General features: G+C 39.1%; 1 protein-coding gene across 1 annotated transcript in view; it reads right to left on the bottom strand.

Moving 5' to 3' along the window:
• Positions 1-2,531: 2,531 nt before the first annotated feature.
• LOC105475696 (coiled-coil domain containing 126) overlaps positions 2,532-18,812 on the bottom strand; it is a 42,663-nt gene continuing 26,382 nt past the window's right edge. The window contains exon 4 of the mRNA XM_011731171.3: positions 2,532-2,841. Coding sequence (XP_011729473.1) covers positions 2,657-2,841 — 185 coding nt within the window. The 3' untranslated portion in view covers positions 2,532-2,656. The remainder of the gene's footprint in view (positions 2,842-18,812) is intronic.

The following is an 18,812-nucleotide window of genomic DNA, read 5'->3' as shown; positions in this document are numbered from 1 at the left end:
TGGTTTGTTGTTGTTGTTACTGTTTTGAGACAGGATCTTGCTCTGTCGCCCAGGCTGGAGTGCGGTAGTGCAATCATGGCTCACTGCAGCCTCCAGGCTCAAGCAGTCCTCCTCCCTCAGCCCCTGAGTAGCTGAGACTACATGAGCAATACCAGTTCCCTAAACAAAAGTTCTTAAGAATCATTCAGGGCTTTCAATTATGGGAGAAAAATGGTTTCAATTAACTACATATTTTTTGGTCTGTTTCATTACATCATGCTCCCTTTTCAGGTAGGTACTTCTATAAGAGAAAGGGGAAAAAATGGTAACTACATTAATAGCTACTCAGCTCAAAGTGTTTGGTTAAAAACAGAATATTGTTTACATTTAAACCAAAACTGTGTGTGAGAGGCTCCTATGTAAGCTGCTAACACTTTGGGCTTCCAAGGCATAACTAAATGACATGAGACAGATTTCTGTAAATTCAAAATAAGTAATATGGTCAATAAAAAAGCAGACTTGAGTCTCTGCAGTCTATGTAACTCCAGAGTCAAAATCATACGTGTTTCTTGAAAACTAATGAGACCTAAGTTATCTATCATTAACTACCTGAAATAATGTTTAAATTACTTTTTAATTCATATATTTGCTTAAAGTAAACCCAAAGACACCCTGATACAAGTTTGCAAGTTTTTAGTACCTTTAGTGATGCCCTCTGTGCTAATGTCCAAATTAAGATTAACTGAAAATATAAATACTAAGGCTTGACTTCTTAAAAACCAACAGTCTACTGTTGATTTTTAAATGTGGCTGCTACCCATTTCAGATTATCAGTTTACTGTTGATTTTTAAGAAGTCAAGCCTTAGTTCTCCAATCTATCTCTGCACTCAGACTCTCCTACCCTAGGTACCAAATGAGAGGCACTATTGGGTAACCTTCAGTTTTTCTCTTTTGAAAAAGTTATCTGGAATTGAAACAAAACCAAAATTTTCTTAAGATTCCTTTTAACTATTTATCATTTATTAAATGCACAACCAACATTAAAGAAAAAAGCCTGTAATACTTTGTAGGTAGAAATAATATATTTTATTTCATCCCTGAAAAAAACAAAAACAAAAACAAAAATGTCCACATCTAATAGGAGAGACTAAACAATTATTCCAAACTTCTACCTGGCAATGGCATATAATTAATTTCTTCACATAAAGGTAGAGAGTACACAGAAGAGAACAGAGATTTGGAAATCTGTCTTTCATGAAACAATATTTCACATATTTATTTTAATAAAATATTATAATTATTGCTACTACATGTGGTAGCATATTATAATAATGAACAATACAATATCTAAACTAAATTCTATACAGTCTACATCTAGAAGCTAGCTGCACTTAAGCAGTTATTATAGAGAATAAATACTATGAAATATAGGGCACCATGTGGCAATTAGATTTGCTACAAGGGAAATTTAAATAAAAGTATAATTTGTTTTATACCAGAATTACCCAAGATTAGGGTTCCCTGTACTATATACAGCTTTTTTCCTGAAAAGATAGTCAATCTTCATAGTTTATACTTTAAATGTTCTTAATTAAGTGGCCATATATAAAATGAATATCTAATGTATCTGTTATACAAATTCAAAATTTCATAAAGGATACTCTTATATAATATAATGTTAACATTTTCCAAGCAATTTAATGCAGCACAAAAGTACCTTTATTATATACATCTGGCTAAAGTCCTCAAGAGTTCATCTCCCAAGTCCCTTCCTCCTGGACAAAAGCAAAATTAACCCAAATATGGAAATAATGTGCTTTCCTGATAGCATCACTCAAAGGGTTAAACTTTTAAAAGAACATTCATGTATGTGAAAAATCATGAATAATTTAGTTATTGTTACTCTCATCATAAAAATATCTTTCATTCTTCAAGAATATAAGAAAAATTTAAGTATGAGATTAGAGTTTACAACTATTTTAATGCTGTTATTAAATTGCCCCAATGTTTATGATAGGTAATGGACAGTGGCTGCTACCCATTTCAAGATTATACTCTTATAAGTGTAATTTTTAAAAATAAACAATAATTAACCTTCGGTTATTCTGAAGGATAGTGCAAATGAATACATTCTTTGGGTCATGATTTCAAAACATTACTTCCAACATTATATTTCCTTTCTCTGCTCATAATTGGAATAACAAAATATAGTACTAGAAATAAGCACATTTTCAAATAGCCTTAGTCTAACAGTTACATCAATTGAGAACAAATGACAGAATGATTAAATATTCTCCACTTGCCCAAAAAACATGTTATATACTTAAATAAATATGTTATAGAAATGAATCCATGTTTTTCAGAGTTTTCATTTCAGCTTGATCTCAAACACAAAAGATTTATACAAAACTCACCTACCTGCTTATCACATCAACCAAATTACCAAATTCCCTTTAAGGACATAGTACAGCATTGAACAGACTTGCCTGAAAGCAAACAAATAACTTTAAAATTTTTATGTACAGAATTAGAGTTCCATGAATCCAGCATACTCCTTGAAAATGTGTAGAGCTTTTATTGTAAAGTATTACTCTGTCCTAGCCAGCGATTATAAAGCTTTTCTGCCATAGGATAAAATCCACAGTGGATGGAGCAGCACAAGGTGATTTTCAACTGCTATCTGATACTGCCTGAGACATTCGTTCTTTTATTTGTGGTCACTGGCACCAAATTCCCACTAGTACCATTGGTGGTGTTGGTTGCTGAGCCATTCACAACAATATAGTCAACTTTGTTCTCCAGCTTCACCAATCGTTGCAAAATGTCATCCAGAAGGACAGCAATTGTTCTTTTCAGATCCGCTAGGGGAAAAAATCAGAATAAAATAAACATTAATAGAGCTCTTAATTTTTGTGTTTTTATAGTTTGAAGGAAAGAGGTGGACAACTACTGGGTCATCTAGAGAAAATGTACTAGAGAGAATGCACTCATACTACAAATAGGAAAAGCCTATTTTTTTTTTTAAGACAGTTTCCCTCTGTCGCCCAGGCTGGAGTGCAGTGGCATGATCTCAGCTCACTGCAGCCTGCACCTCCTTGGTTCCAGTGATTCTCCTGCCTCAGCCTCCTGGGTAGCTGGGATTACAGGCTCCCGCCACCATGCCTAGCTAAGTTTTGTATTTTTAGTGGAGATGGGGTTTTACCATGTTGGCCAGGCTGCTCTTGAACTCCTGACCTCAGGTGATCCGCACTCCTCAGACTCCCAAAGTGCTAGGATTACAGGTGTGAGCCACTGATCCTGCCCTAATTTTTAAATCAACAGCATCATTTACAAAGAGTTTCCAAAAGGAATTTTGGAGTTGTAAATGTGGGGGAAACTCTCACTTTTCCAGTGCGATATAATAGATTTCAAAGTCTGGTTCAAAATATTAGTCCTGCTGTGAGTAATTCATTTATCTTGAGTTTCTTAAGCAGTTTGTAAAAAATACCACAGACATGTAATCCCAGCATTTTGGGAGGCCGAGGCGGGCGGATCACGAGGTCAAGAGATCGAGACCATCCTGGCTAACATGGTGAAACCCCGTCTCTACTAAAAATATAAAAAATTAGCCAGGCGTGGTCGCATGCGCCTGTGGTCCCAGCTACCTGTGGAGGCTGAGGCAGGAGAATCCCTTGAACCCGGGAGGCAGAGCTTGCAGCGAGCCAAGACTGCGCCACTGCACTCCAGCCTGGGCGACAGAGCGAGACTCCATCTCGAAAATATAAAAATAAAAAATAACACAGACTAAGCCGGTAAAGTAAAAAGCTAGCTAAGTAAGAGAGTCCATGAAATACAGAAATAGAGAACCTCTACAGGGGTGGAGTTGTGGGGGAGCCTAGGGTCCAGCGCAAATGCCAGGAACCTGTTCAGTGCAGTAGGACACTAGCAGTAGTTCTGACTTAAATTTCCCACAGAAAAAAGGTGGGGAAGACTGTATCTTCTAACCTCTTTGTAATGTTATGGAGTTTTAGTAAACTTTACTTGGCAAGAATAAAATTATGAGGCTTTTCTGCCTTAGAATTCTCTTTCTCAGGTTTCCCAAAATCATCTAGCATGTATTAGGTACTCAGTGACAACGAATACTGTTATTTTTGTTGATCATGTACCAAAAAATCAGCCCATGCCCTAATCCAGGATCACCAGGAGAGAAATCATCTAACAACTGATAAATGTGCTGATGGTTCTATCAGAAAACCACAAGCAACAAAAGAGAAAATAAATTGAACTTCATCGACATTTAAAACTTTTGTGCATAATAGGACATTAATCAAGAAAATGAAAAGACAACCTATAGAAGGGGAAAAAACATTTGCAAACCATATACACGATAAAGATCTACTATCCAGAATATATAAAGATCTCTTACAATTCATGAACAAAAAGATCAATCAAGTTTTAAAATGGGCAAAGAACTTGAATAGACACTCTCAAAAGAAGATATGCAAATGGCCAATAAGTATATGAAAAGATGTTCAATATCACTGGCCACTACGGAAATACAAACCCAAACTCAATGAGATGCCATTTCACACTTACTAGGATAGCTGTCACCAAAGAAATGAAAAATAAGTGCTGGCAAGGATGCAGAGAAACTGAAACCCTCACACATTAGTGGTGGGAATATAAAATGGTGCAGCTGCTGTAGAAAATAGTTTGTCAGTTCCTCAAAAACTTAAACATAAAATTGCCATATGACCCAGGAATTCCACTCCTAGGTATATACCCCCAAAAAAAAAATCAAAAGCAAGGACTCAGAGCTCAGAGGGATACTTATACACCAATGTTCGTTTCAGGTTTATTCGCAACAGTCAAAAGGTAGAAACAACTCAAGTGTCCATCAACAGATAAACGGATAAACAAAATGTGGTATATATGTAAACACAATGGAATATTATTCAGCCAGAAGAAGGAATGACATTCTGATACATGCTATAACACAGATGAACCTTGAAAACGTTATGGTAAGTGAAATAAGCCAGACACAAAACATCATATATTGTACAATTCCACTTATATAGAATATGTAGAATAGGTATATGTATACAAACAGAAAGTAGACTACAGGTTATCAAGGACCAGGGGAAGGAAGGAATAAAGATTTATTGCTCAGATGTTACAGATTTCTTGTTTGGAGTGGTACAAGTTTTGGAAAGATACAGTAGTGATGGCTGCACAACACTGTGAATATAATGAATATTGATGAACTACGTATTTTAAAAACAATTTTTTTTTTGAGACAGAGTTAAACTCTTGTCGCCCAGGATGGAGTGCAATGGCGCGATCTTGGCTCATCACAACCTCCACCTCCCAGGTACAAGTGATTCTCCTGCCTCAGCCTCCTGAGCAGCTGGGATTACAGGCATGTGCCACCATGCCTGGCTAATTCTGTATTATTAGTAGAGGTGGGGTTTCTCCATGTTGGTCAGGCTGGCCTCAAACTCCCAACCTCAGGTGAGCCACCCACCTCGGCCTCCCAAAGTGCTGGGATTACAGATGTGAGCCACTGTGCCCCGCCCCTGATTTTTTTTTTTTTTTTTTTTTTTTTTTTTGAGACAGAGTCTCACTCTGTCACCCAGGCTGGAGTGCACTGGAGCAATTTCGGATCACTGCAACCTCCACCTCCCAGGTTCAAGTGATTCTCCTGTCTCAGCCTCCTGAGTAGCTGGGATTACAGACGTGCGCCACCATGGCCAGCTAATTTTTGTATTTTTAGTAGAGACAGGGTTTCACCATGTTGGCCAGGCTGGTCTCTGGTCTCAAACTCCTGACTTCAGGTGATCCGCCCGCCTCGGCCTCCCAAAGTGTTGGGATTACAGGCGTGAGCCACTGCAGCCAGCCTTAAAAATTATTTTAATGGCAGATTTTATGTTATCAATATTTTACAACTGTTTAGAAGTGGGAAAAAAAGGTATCAGAAAGGAGTAGTACTACGATAGTGGTTGTGATAGAGGGTGATAAAAAATACTTATCAAAAAATAGAAATTTAATATAAAGTGAGGGGGAAACTATTTGGAGCAAGTCTTATGCTAAAATGAGATTTTCCAAGCAGTGCATCTCTGGCATCATTCATCATGAACACCTCAACATTCTAGTTTAAAGGGAATATACAAGAAAAACATTTACAAAAATCCTTCAGCAAGAAGTACCCAGGAATGAAATATCATGACATATACTTCTTTCAGATGGTACCAAAAAGAAATAAACATAGATATTTGTATATATAAAGAGGATTGGGCACGGTGGCTCACGCCTGTAATCCCAGCACTTTGGGCGGCCAAGGCGGGGTGAATCACTTGAGGTCAGGCATTCAAGACCAGCCTGGACACTATGGTCAACACGGTAAAACCCCATCTCTACTAAAATACAAAAAACTTAGCCCAGGCATGGTGGCATATGTCTGTAGTCCCAGCTACTCGGGAGGCTGAAGCAGAAGAACTGTGTGAACCCGGGAGGTAGAGGTTGCAGTGAGCTGAGATCATGCCACTGCACTCCAGCCTGGGCGACAGAGCAAGACTCCATCTCAAAGCAGACATTAAAAAAAAAAAAAAAATGTTAGCCAATTGTGAGCTTAGATGAAAGATATATGATGTTTACCATACAATTTTTACATTTCTTCTGTAGAGTTGAAAATTTTCAAAATAAAACATTGGGAGAGGGGACATTTATTTATTAATATCTTTCAATCAAGAGTTGCAATAGTATTTGGTAAACAGGAGATAATAATATTTTTTAAAACTCTTCAGCAGTTAAGACTAAATCATAAATCCTGGATCTCCTTTTCCATGGCAATCACCTCCTTTATAATACTAAAAGAAGTAGCAACCTAAAATGGGCAGGCAGGGGACAGTCTTAACACATTAATGAAATGAAGCTAAAGACCTTGGAGGTTTGACATTAAACTGAGGTGTGAGAATTATAAAGGTACAGTCTAATCACTTATTTCAGTCAGGGTTAGAAACTGGCAATTAAAGAAAAAGTTAGGATAAATGAGAAACAACTATATGATAACTTTATGGTGTTCTAAATTATTATTAAATATAGAACTTTTAAATTTTCTAAAATCGACTGTTATAATATTATTAAAAAAAGAGACGAAGAGGATTATATCTACCTTCCTCCGTGATATAAAATCACTTAGTTGAATTTGGAGTTCTTTCAAATACACCAAACATCTTCCTTTCTCTACATTCACAATACAATTTTATGTTTACATGTCATGAGACGACATCTTTAAGGGAATTATATACTTGTATTAATATTATATGTGCATCTATAATACTTTCCCCCATAAAGCTCCATCACTGAAGGTGCTAGCAGTAAGAACCCCTTCCCTATCTTAGACCTTGAACCCCTAAAAGCAACTTGGAAATAGAGATCCTGTCATAGCTATCCTTTTAGGGTGCTTCATCACACAGTAGACACTCGACAAATGTTTGAAATGAACATTTGCTGAAGGTCTAATTCACATGTTTGGTAGGTAGCATCATCACTGAGATAGAAATGAGGGATCCAATTTAGAAAATAAACCACTTTAAGGTTACTCTCTTTCTACTTTAACTTCCTTATTCTGGGAGAAGATCAAATAGTTTAAGAAGGGGAAAAAATCACATAACAACATAAACCTAGCCTGATTATTTCATAGCACACAAAAATCAAAAGAAGGGTATATGATGCTATTAAATATGCTAAAGATACTGGGTATAAAAAGATTCTAACTATGCTAAACATAATCAGTGATTGTAAGGCACAGCAGGAAGCCACTATCATCCCTTGAACTATGGAACAGAGGGAGAATGCAGTGATTTACCAGAGGCCAAGTCCAAGGTCACCTTGTGGAAAAACAGAACCAAAGCAGGCTGTCTGGCAGAACGTAGCACTACAAAACCATCATGGGCACCGCCAGAGACCCCACCTGAAGCAGAGAGGGAGGGGGAAAAATACCTTCCCTTCTTCCTACTTTCCAAATTCCTTCCATACCTCCCACTGGCTGAACCCAGGCAGAAGCCAGCTGATTTGGGAACTTGGAAAATGCCACCTACTGGAATCACTCACTCTTCCTTGAGAAATAGAACAGAGTAAGGGTAAGGAATAAATCTGAGGGCCACCAGCCACATGATTGGCACAAACATAAGCACACAGGCTCTTGCAGACCCCCTACTTATGTCATATGTCTCTTAATTTTTTTTTTTTTTTTTTTTTTTTTGAGACAGGGTCTTGCTCTACCGCCCAGCCTGGAGTGCAATAGCACAATCATGGCTCACTACAGCCTTGACCTCCTGGATTCAAGTGATTTCCTCCCACCTCAGCGCCCCCTCCCCACTCCCTGCCGAATAGCTGGGACTACAGGCACACACCACTATGCTGGGTTAATTTTTGTAGAGATAGGGTTTCATCATGTTGCCTGGGCTATTCTCAAACTCCTAGGCTCAAGCAATCCATCCACCTCAGCCTCCCAAAGTGCTGGGACTACAGGCGTGAGCCACCAGGCCTGGCCGTACTTTACCTTTTTATACCTAAATATTGTTTTCTGGTTTGTACTCTTAATGTCAGCTGCCTCAAATCTATTTAGTAGAGAGGCAGGTCTAAATAGATAAACCTGTATGTACACACAAAAGGAATAAAACTGTTGTAAAATGCAAAATGACACAGAAGTGTTTAATATACATTGTACAAGTCAAAAACTTTTCCTTATTAATATTTTTCAAATTAAAATCAATACTTTGGCCGGGCGCGGTGGCTCAAGCCTGTAATCCCAGCACTTTGGGAGGCCGAGACGGGTGGATCACGAGGTCAGGAGATCGAGACCATCCTGGCTAACCCGGTGAAACCTCGTCTCTACTTAAAAAAATACAAAAAACTAGCCGGGCGAGGTGGCGGGCGCCTGTAGTCCCAGCTACTCGGGAGGCTGAGGCAGGAGAATGGCGTGAACCCGGGAGGCGGAGCTTGCAGTGAGCTGAGATCCGGCCATTGCACTCCAGCCTGGGCGACAGAGCGAGACTCCGTCTCAAAAAATAAATAAATAAAATAAAATAAAATAAAATCAATACTTTGCCACCACTAAATATTAGCTTAATGGTGCGAGCAAGAAAATTTAGAAATCACTTCTTTTCTTTTTTCGGATACAGGGTCTCACTCTGTCTCTGCCCAGGCTGGAGTGCTGTGGTGCAATCTCGGCTCATTGCAGCCTCGACCTCTGGGCTCAGGAGGTCCTCCCACCTCAGTCTACCAAGTAGCTGGGATTACAGGTGCCCACCACCACACTCAGCTAATTTTCTGTAGAGACAAGATTTTGCCATGTTGCCAGGCTGGTATCGAACTCCTGAGCTCAAGTGATCCTCCCTCCTTGGCCTCCCAAAGTGCTAGGATTACAGGCATGAGTCACCACGCCCAGCCAGAAGTCATTTCTTGGTTATTAAAGTGAGTTACCCAGTGTAAAGTTTTATTATGAAGCTACTAGCAGTAAAGAAAGAATGCTTCCAAAGAAATACAAACTAAATATCATAGCAAAGAGAACACTGTTAGGTAAAAGTGCTTTCAAAGACCTCATTAATTCTATGATTAAGTGTACATTCATTGTTTAATCTTTTGTATTTTTAATATAGCTACCTTCTCCCACTGGGTGCTTAATAAATTATGTCACTCAACAATTACTTTATTACTTCTCTTCTTAAGATTGCAAGGCAGGGCCGGGCACAGTGGCTCACGCCTGTAATCCCAGCACTTTGGGAGGCTAAGGCAGGCAGATCACCTGAGGTTGGGAGTTTGAGATCAGCCTGACCAACATAGAGAAACCCTGTCCCTACTAAAAATACAAAATTAGCTGAGTGTGGTGACCCATGCCTGTAATCCCAGCTACTCAGGATGCTAAGGCAGGAGAATCGCTTGAACCCGGGAGGTGGAAGTTGTGGTGAGCCGAGATCGCGCCATTGTACTCCAGCCTGGGCAACAACAGCGAAACTCCGTCTCAAAAAAAAAGATTGCAAGGCAGTTTAGATCACATGAGTGAACTAAGATAAGTTCTCATCAAACATTAAATACAAATACCTTAGTTCCTAAAATAAGCCCAATTTTTCCTAAGAAATGCTAGATAATGGCTTTGCCTAAATGATACAAATCACCATAAAGAGACTATGCTGTTTTGTTTTGTTTTGTTTTTTGAGACGGAGTCTCGCTCTGTCGCCCAGGCTGGAGTGCAGTGGTGGGATCTCAGCTCACTGCAAGCTCCGCCTCCTGGGTTTACGCCATTCTCCTGCCTCAGCCTCCAGAGTAGCTGGGACTACAGGCGCCCACCACCTCGCCCGGCTAGTTTCTTGTATTTTTTAGTAGAGAAGGGGTTTCACCGTGTTAGCCAGGATGGTCTCGATATCCTGACCTCGTGATCCGCCCGTCTCGGCCTCCCAAAGTGCTGAGATTACAGGCTTGAGACACCACGCCCGGCCAACAGACCATGCTTTAAATAGCTACATAGAAATCCTATCTAATAGGAATTCTGAGATTGACTTTCCTTTAACATATCTGGAATACAAGGACCACGCATTTTACAGATTTGGCTTCGGGTTTTTTCCTTAATTGTTAAATTAACTTTTTGTTTTGAGATAATTGTAGATTTACAAAGAGTTGTAAGTAATAATGAATACAAAAATTCCAATGCCCCTTGCCTAGTTTTCCTACCATGGTAACATCTTGGAAAACTGTATACACAATCACAACAAGAATGCTGACATTGATAAGAGTTAAGATGCAGAATATTTCTATCACCACTAGGATCCCTATGTTGCCCTTTTACAGTAAAACCCATTTCCCTCCCATTAATCTGTTTATTTGGTATATGGTATTACAATGACTGATCTTCAAATACTGAACAGCTTTGCATCTTTGGATTTGTGGCCGGGCATGGTGGCTCATACCTGTAATCCCAGCACTTTGGAAGGCCAAGGCGGGTGGATCACTTGAGGTAGGGAGTTCAAGACCAGCTTGGCCAACGTGATGAAACCCTGTCTTTACTAAAAATACAAAAATTAGCCAGGCATGGTGGCAGGCACCTGTAATCCAAGCTACTTGGAAGGCTGAGGTGGGAGAATCGCTTGAACCTGGGAGGCAGAGGTTTCAGTGAGCTGAGATCACACCACTGCAGTACACCCTGGGCAACAGAGTGAAACTCCATCTCAAAAAAAAAAAAAAAAAAAACTTGGTTTTTAATTCTTTTTATATGCTGCTGAATTGTTTGCTAATATTTTCTTAAGAATGTTCACATCTATATTCGGGGGAATTTTGATTTGTAGTTTTTATTTTTTATGCTGTATTTGCCTACTTGGGTGTAAAGATAAACTAGCTTTATAAAATGAAGTAGGAATTGCTCCTCCTTCTATTTTCTGGAAAAGACTGCATAAAATTATGCTAATTCTTCTTTAAACTGCAGAGAGAATTCTCCAGCAAAACCATCTGAGCCTAGAGATTTTTTTCTGGTGTGGGGGGGAACTTTTAAATTATAAATTTTCTTTTTTTTTTTTTGAGATAGGGTCTTCCTCTGTCACCCAGGCTGGAGGGCAGTGGCTCCATCTCTGCTCACTGCAACCTCTGCCTCTCAGGTTCAAGCAATTATCCTGCCTCAGCCTCCTGAGTAGCTGGGATTACAGGTGTGTGACACAACACTCGACTAATTTTTTTTGTTTTTAGTAGAGATGGGGTTTCGGCATGTTGGTAAAGCTGGTCTTGAACTCCTGACCTCACGATCCACCTCGGCCTCCCAAAGTGCTGGGATTACAGGCGTGAGCCACCATGCCTGGCCAAATTTCCTTAATAGTTATAGGGCTATTCAAATTATCTATTTCATATTGGGTGGATTGTGGCAATTTGTTTTTTGAGAAACTGATCCATTTCATCCAAGTTATCAAATTTATGTGCATATAGCTGTTCAGTCTTCCCTTATTATCCTTTTGGTATCTGTAGGATCTGCCGTGATATTCATTTTTTCATTCCTGATGTTGCCAATTTATGTCTTTTTTCTTTTTCAGTCTTATGAGAAGTTTGTCCTTTTTTTTTTTTTTTGACCCTATTAAAAGGACAAGCTCTTTGTTTCATTGATTTTCTCTACTGTTTTTCTGTTTTCAGCTTCATTGATTTCTGCTTTTATCTTCACCATTTCCTTTTTTCTGCTTGCTTTGGATTTAGTTTGCTTTTCTTTTTCTAGGTTCTCTAATAGCTTAGATTATGGATTTGAGACTTTTCCTCTTTTCTGATTTATGCACTTAGTGCATAAATCTAAATTTCCCTCTCAGCACTGCTTTAGCTGTGTCCCACAATTTTTTATGTTGCATTTTCATTTGTATTCATTTCCCTTGAGATTTCCTCTTTGACTCATTATTCAGAAGTATGTTGTCCAGTTTCCAACTATTAGAGATTTTCCTATTATCTTTCCATTATTGATTTCTACACTGTGGTCAGGGAACATACTCAGTATGACTTCAATTCTTTTAAGTTTGTGAGGCTTGTTTTATGGCCCAGAACAAGGTCTACTTTGGTAAATATTCTATGGACTTTTTTTTTTTTTTTTTTGAGATAGGGTCTTGCTCTGTCACCTAGGCTGGAATGCAGCAGCATGCTCATGGCTCATTGCAGCCTCAACCTCCTGGGCTCAAGGGATCCTCCCACCTCAGTCTCCCTAGTTAAGAGCTCCTGTTCTCAAGCAATCTGCCCACCTTGGCCTCCCAAAGTGCTAGGGTTACAGGTGTGAGCCACCACACCCAGCCTTCACGGACAATTGACTGATTGATTGACTGATTGACTGATTAACTGAAATAGTCTCACTCTGTCACCCAGGCTGGAATGCAGTGGCACAATCTCAGCTCACTGCAACCTCTGCCCCCCAGTTCAAGCAATTCTCATACCTCAGCTTCCTGAGTAGCTGGGATTACAGGCGTGCGCAACCACAACCAGCTAATTTTTATATTTTTAGTAGAGATGGGGTTTCACCTTTTTGCCAGGCTGGTCTTGACCTCCTGACTCCAAATGATCTGCCTGCCTCGGCCTCCCAAAGTGCTGGGATTACAGGAGTAAGTCACCACGCCCTGCCTCCATGGACTCTTGAAAAACGTGTATTCCACCTTTGTTGGAATGTCATATATATGTAAGTTGGATAAATAGAGCATTCTACATAAGTCAATATGTAAACTTTTTATGTACAAATTTTAAAACTTGTCTTTCTCTCATAGGTAAAGGCTGGTTGCTGGTCACTTTCCTTTTTTTTTTTTTTTTTTTTTCCAAATTTTAATTACTACGTTATCTTGGCATGAAGTTCTTAGCATGGTTTTATCCTACTTGGGGTTTGCTCAGCTTCTTAAATCTGAGGACTCTGTCTTTTGCAAAATATGGAAATTTTACAGCCAGTATTTCTTCGATTGCTTTTCCAGCTCTGCTCTCATTCTCCTCTCCTGAAATTCTAATGACACAAATGTTAGATTTTTAGTTATGGTCCCACAGGTTCTGGAAGCTCTATTCTTTTTATTCATTTTTGTCTGTTTTTCTCCCTGTTATTTGGATAGGGTAATTACATTGTTCTATCTTCCAGTTAACTGATTATTTCCTCTGTCCCCTCCATTCTGTTGTTGAGTCCATTTGCTGAACTTGTTACTTTAATTATATTTTTCACTTCTAACATTTCCATTTGGTTTTTGTTTATATGTTCTATTTTTCTCCTGAGACTATTTTTTTTTGAAGGTGTCTTTTTCATTTGCTTCATATTCATTAAATGCTTATTGAAGAAATTTTATCATAGCAGCTTTAAAATCTTTTTCAGATAATTCTAATATGTCCTTGTCTTAGCCTATTCAGGTTGCCATCACAAAACACCATAGACTAGGTAATTAATAGAAATTGATTTCTCACAGTTCTGGAGGCTGGAAAGTACACTATCAAGGGGCCGGCAGATTTGGTATCTGCTGAGGGTCTGTTCCTCACAGATGGTGTCTTCTAGGTGTCCTGATGTGACAGAGGGGTGGAAGAGACAAGGCAGCTCTCTGAAGCCTCTGTTTAAAGGGCATTAATCCCATTCACAAGGGTAGAGTCCTCATGACATGATCATCTCCCAAAGACTCCACCTTCTAATTCCAACAGATTAGGTTTCAATATAGGAATTTTGGAGGGACACATACACTCAAACCATAGCAGTCACTGTCATTTTTCAATCAGTCTGAGATCTTCCTTGTTCTTAGTATAAGTGATTTGTGTTTGAAATTTGGACATTTTCATATTATGAGACTCTGGATCTTATTTAAACCTCCTGTTTTAGGTGGTTTTCTCTAACACCACTCTGGCGGGGGAGGGGTGCCACCTTGTTACTGCCAGGCAGAGGCAGAAGTCCAGGTGCCCCATTCAGCTTCCATGATACTCAAGGGTGGTGGGCTCCTCATTCCTGCTGGGTGGAGATGGGAGTTCCAGGTCCCCATGTATTCTCCACTGACAGTGTGGTGGGGATGGCCTCATACTCACTGGGGACAATGAGGGTCCTGACTCTCTGCAGGCTTCCCCCGACATCATACCAGAGGGAAGAGAGATGAACAGTTCATTACTGCCATGTGGAGGTAAAGTCCTGGTTCTCCATGTGGTCTCCACTGGTCCCATGAGTACAGTGGGGACAGTTCTCACTCCTGGCTGGCAGGGGTGACATTTCCGGCACCTACTGCCTTCTCTAACACCTCCATGGCAGGAATGTTGTATGCCTCACCGTAGCCCCGCAAGGATAAAAGTCTAGGCTTACCACTTGGCCCTTGATCAGGTAGCTGGTAGTGTAGCAACAGTTTTTTTCTGTGATGTTTGGCTAGAGGAGAGCTGTTATTGTCTACAAGTTTTCTGACTTGCTAGGCTGCCTTTTCTTGGCTAGAGAGAACAGGCTTTTGTTGGGCCTTTTTCTGTCTTCGCCTGTTGGCAGTTATCAAGGTTGCTGACTTCTTTAGCTTCAACTGTGAAATACACACAGGGAACATACCACTGTGTCATTCCCGGTCTCCTGAGGTCCCTAGACTGTCTGCCTTTTTCTCCTCCAGAGTCTTATATAAAATGTCCAAGGCTTTTAGTTGCATTTGGAAGGAAAGAACAGGGGAGAGATGGATAACATAGATGAGGATGGATCTCCATTTTCCCAGACGTCCCTGGTGTAAGAAATTTTTAAAACTGGTTTTCTTCAAACTATAAAAAATAATCTTCAATAGCCTGCTTCTGAAAATGCTTATAACACTGTTTTACATTCATTACTTATATAATAAAGTATATATTTTTTAAATGAATTAAATAAATTTTAATCTTGGTCATTTTACTAAGGAAAATTTTTGCTGGGTTTGTGTGCAAGAGCAATTTTTAAACTATTATTTTCTGAAGAACATTTAAATAGTAACATTAAATTATTCTCCAGGCCGGGAATGGTAGCTCACACCTGTAATCCCAGAACTTTGGGAGTCCGAAGCAGGACTGCTTGAGCCCAGGAGGTTGAGTTCAGCCTGGGCAACAGAGCAAGACCCCATCTCTTAAAAAAAAAAACAACTGACTGTGTGTTGTGGTGCACACCTGTATTCCTGGCTTCTAGGGAGGCTGAAGCAGGAGGATCACTTGAGCCCAGGAGGTTGAGGCTACAGTGAGCCATGATCGTGCCACTGCACTCCAGCCTGTGTGACAGAGCAAGACCTTATCAAAAATTATTCTCCTAAAATATTTGTAGAGTCTTTTTTTTTTTTTCTGAGACAGAGTCTCACTCTGTCACCAAGGCTGGAGTGCAGTGGTGCAATCTCAGCTCACTGTAACCTCCACCTCCTGGGTTCAAGCAATTCTTGTGCTTCAGCCTCCCAAGTAGCTGGGACTACAGGTGCCTGCTGCCTACCTCAAGTGATCCACCCACCCGGGCCTCCTAAAGTGCTGGGATTACAGGTGAGCCACTGCAACTGGCCTTTTTTTTTTAGAGCCAGGGTCTTACTATGTTGCCCAAGTTGGTCTCGAACTCCTGGCCTCAAGCGATCCTCCTGCCTCAGTCCCCCAGAGTGGTGGGATTACTGGCGTGGGCCACTGCACCTGGCTGGCATCTATTTTTTAAAGTGTTCAGCTACACTGATAAAGAGGAAAGCCAAAACCCTTAAAAGAAAGCAAGGTCAGTCGGAAAATCTGATGTGGTTAAGGACTGGTGTTGCTGGAGATTCAGAACCAGGTGTAGGAAACCATGCACCAACTGCAAGGTGTTCCAGAGCAGTCAGTGTGAAGCTGGAGCAAGTATTCCCAATTCACTGTTCTAGGCAAATCACAGAATCCAACAGAGAGAATATTACATAGGAAGAAAACAAAATTCCATCACAGAGGACTAAGAATGTGGAGGAAAAGATATAAGGTAGATGGAAATGATTATAGATTAAAGAGAAAGCACACGTTACTGTTCAAAATGTACAGGTCATTATAAAGTTGAATTAATCTGTCCATAGCCTTCAAAATAGTAACAATTTATTGTAGACTAGCATTTTTTAAAAATATTAGCTAATGCAGAAACAGAAAACAAAATACTGCATGTTCTCACTTCTAAGTGGGAGCTAAATGATAAGAACTTATGAACACAAAGAAGTAAACAACAGACACTGGGTCTACTTGAGTGGAGAGGGTGGGAGGAGGGAGAGGAGCAGAAAAGATAACTATTGGGTACCAAGCTCGGTACCTGGATGATATAATAATATGTACAATGAACCCCCATGACACATGTTTATCTATGTAACAAACCTTCACATGTGCCCCCAAACCTAAAATAAATATTTTTTAATTTCCATTAAAAAATATATTAGCTTATGTTTATTTTACCAACTAGAAAAAATAGGATAAACAGCTCAAAAGAGGTCCATTCAATAAATAATTTTGATTGACTAGCTTTTTTGTATACTAATGAAAGGCTATGGATAAATGGTTTCTATAGATAGCTAAAGGTTTAAGTTATTGTAGAATTCTAATCTTATTATAACTTATACTCCCATTTCAAATTAATGGAGCCAAGGAAAAAATTCAAATAATGAAACTAGAATAACTGGCTAACTCAGCTGGAGAAAAGAACCTGCATCTTACTGCTTACATCAGAAGTCCCAACTGTATTACAAATATAGATGTAAAACAAACAAAAAACAACTAAAAGCATAATACATCAGAATATAAGTTATGGAGAAAAAAATTTTCAACACAAAACTAAATCATAAAAATGATATTTTACTACATAAAATTTAAAAACAGCATACCCAGTTATTAGGCAACTGAAAATCAGAAGAAAAACATCTGTAACACATGACAGCATTAGCATCTTTATAATCAGTCAAATAAGAAATAAGCAAATTTCCCAGCAGAAAAATTGTCAAGTGACTCAAATAATTCGCATTCTCATATGTACAAGAAATATAAATAGCCAACAAACATTTTTAAAAATCTTTTAACCTCCCTGAAAGCAAATAAATCCAAAAGCAAACAATTAAATGTCATTTAAAATTAAATAGAATTGGTAAAGTCTGCATATAAATGGTCATCTTCCCACTGGTGGGAAAGTGGTATAGTAAGAATGTAAATTGATAGAACCATTCTGGAGGGCAATCTGACAAATGTCTATTAAATTTAACGTGTGCACATCCTTGACCCCAAAATTCCATAATTAGGTAATCTATTCTTAAACATTCACACAAATGTAAAATACATATACACACTCACACATATATTTCATACACACAAATACACCACAGCACTAAATAAAACACACAAAAAAGGTTAGCACCAAATTATTCATCATTAAAGAAGTGAAAGAAAGACATTTATAAAATGAGGTAATAGGCCAGGCATAGTGGCTCACATCTGTACTCCCAGCACTTTGGGAAGCCATGGTGGGAGGATCGCTTGATTCCAGAAGTTTGAGACTATGCTGGGCAACACAGTGAGATCCTGACTCAACAACAACAACAACAAATTAGCCCGGCAGGGTGGCACACACCTGTAGTCTACTTGGGTGGCTAAGGTGGATCACTTGACCCCAGGAATTTGAGGTTATACTGAGCTATGATCACACCACTATACTCCTGCCTGGGCAAGAGTGTGAGATCCTGTCTCAAAAAATAAAATGAAATGAAATAATATTAAGTCATTAAAAAGGATAAAATAGACCTATGTGTATAAAATGGAAGTATATTTACAGTAAATTAGTGAAAATAAGTAAGTTGCAAAACCAACATGTACAGTACAATGCCATTTTTGTTCAAAATAAAGCAATGTGTTGGAATATGCGTGCATATGTACCACAGGTTGGCAAACTACAGCTGAATGGCCACTTATCTCTGAAAATAAAGTTTTATTAGGAAATAGACATGCTCATTTATTATAACAGACATCATATACAACCCACAAAACTGAAAATAGTTATGACATAGCCCTTTAAGAAAATACATAGCCAAATGTTGATATATACCAAATTAACTGAAATTACCTCTTCTCTACTCTTGTTTCTTTATGTTATCTATTTCTGTAATATCTGGCTGGCTATAGTGGCTCACGCCTGTAACCCCAGCACTTTGAGAGGCTGAGGTGGGAGGATGACATGAGGCCAGGAGTCTGAGACCAGACTAACCGTCATTACTTCAGGAAAATCAACATAAAGGGAAAAAGGAAAAATATGTGTCCAGGGCATTCCCAGGTAAAGATGGTAAAGTGAACACAGGCATTTAGCCTAAGGTGACTCCAGGTACCCCACAAAAACAGTAAAGTGTTTTTCTCTTTTTAAGCACAAATCCTCAAGGCTAAAGAT

Source organism: Macaca nemestrina, chromosome 4 (genome assembly GCF_043159975.1).
Source record: "Macaca nemestrina isolate mMacNem1 chromosome 4, mMacNem.hap1, whole genome shotgun sequence".
NCBI classification, from domain to species: Eukaryota; Metazoa; Chordata; class Mammalia; order Primates; family Cercopithecidae; genus Macaca; species Macaca nemestrina.
The sequence above is the reverse complement of the archived record's forward strand: the minus strand, read 5'-3'. Positions and strand labels throughout refer to the sequence as shown.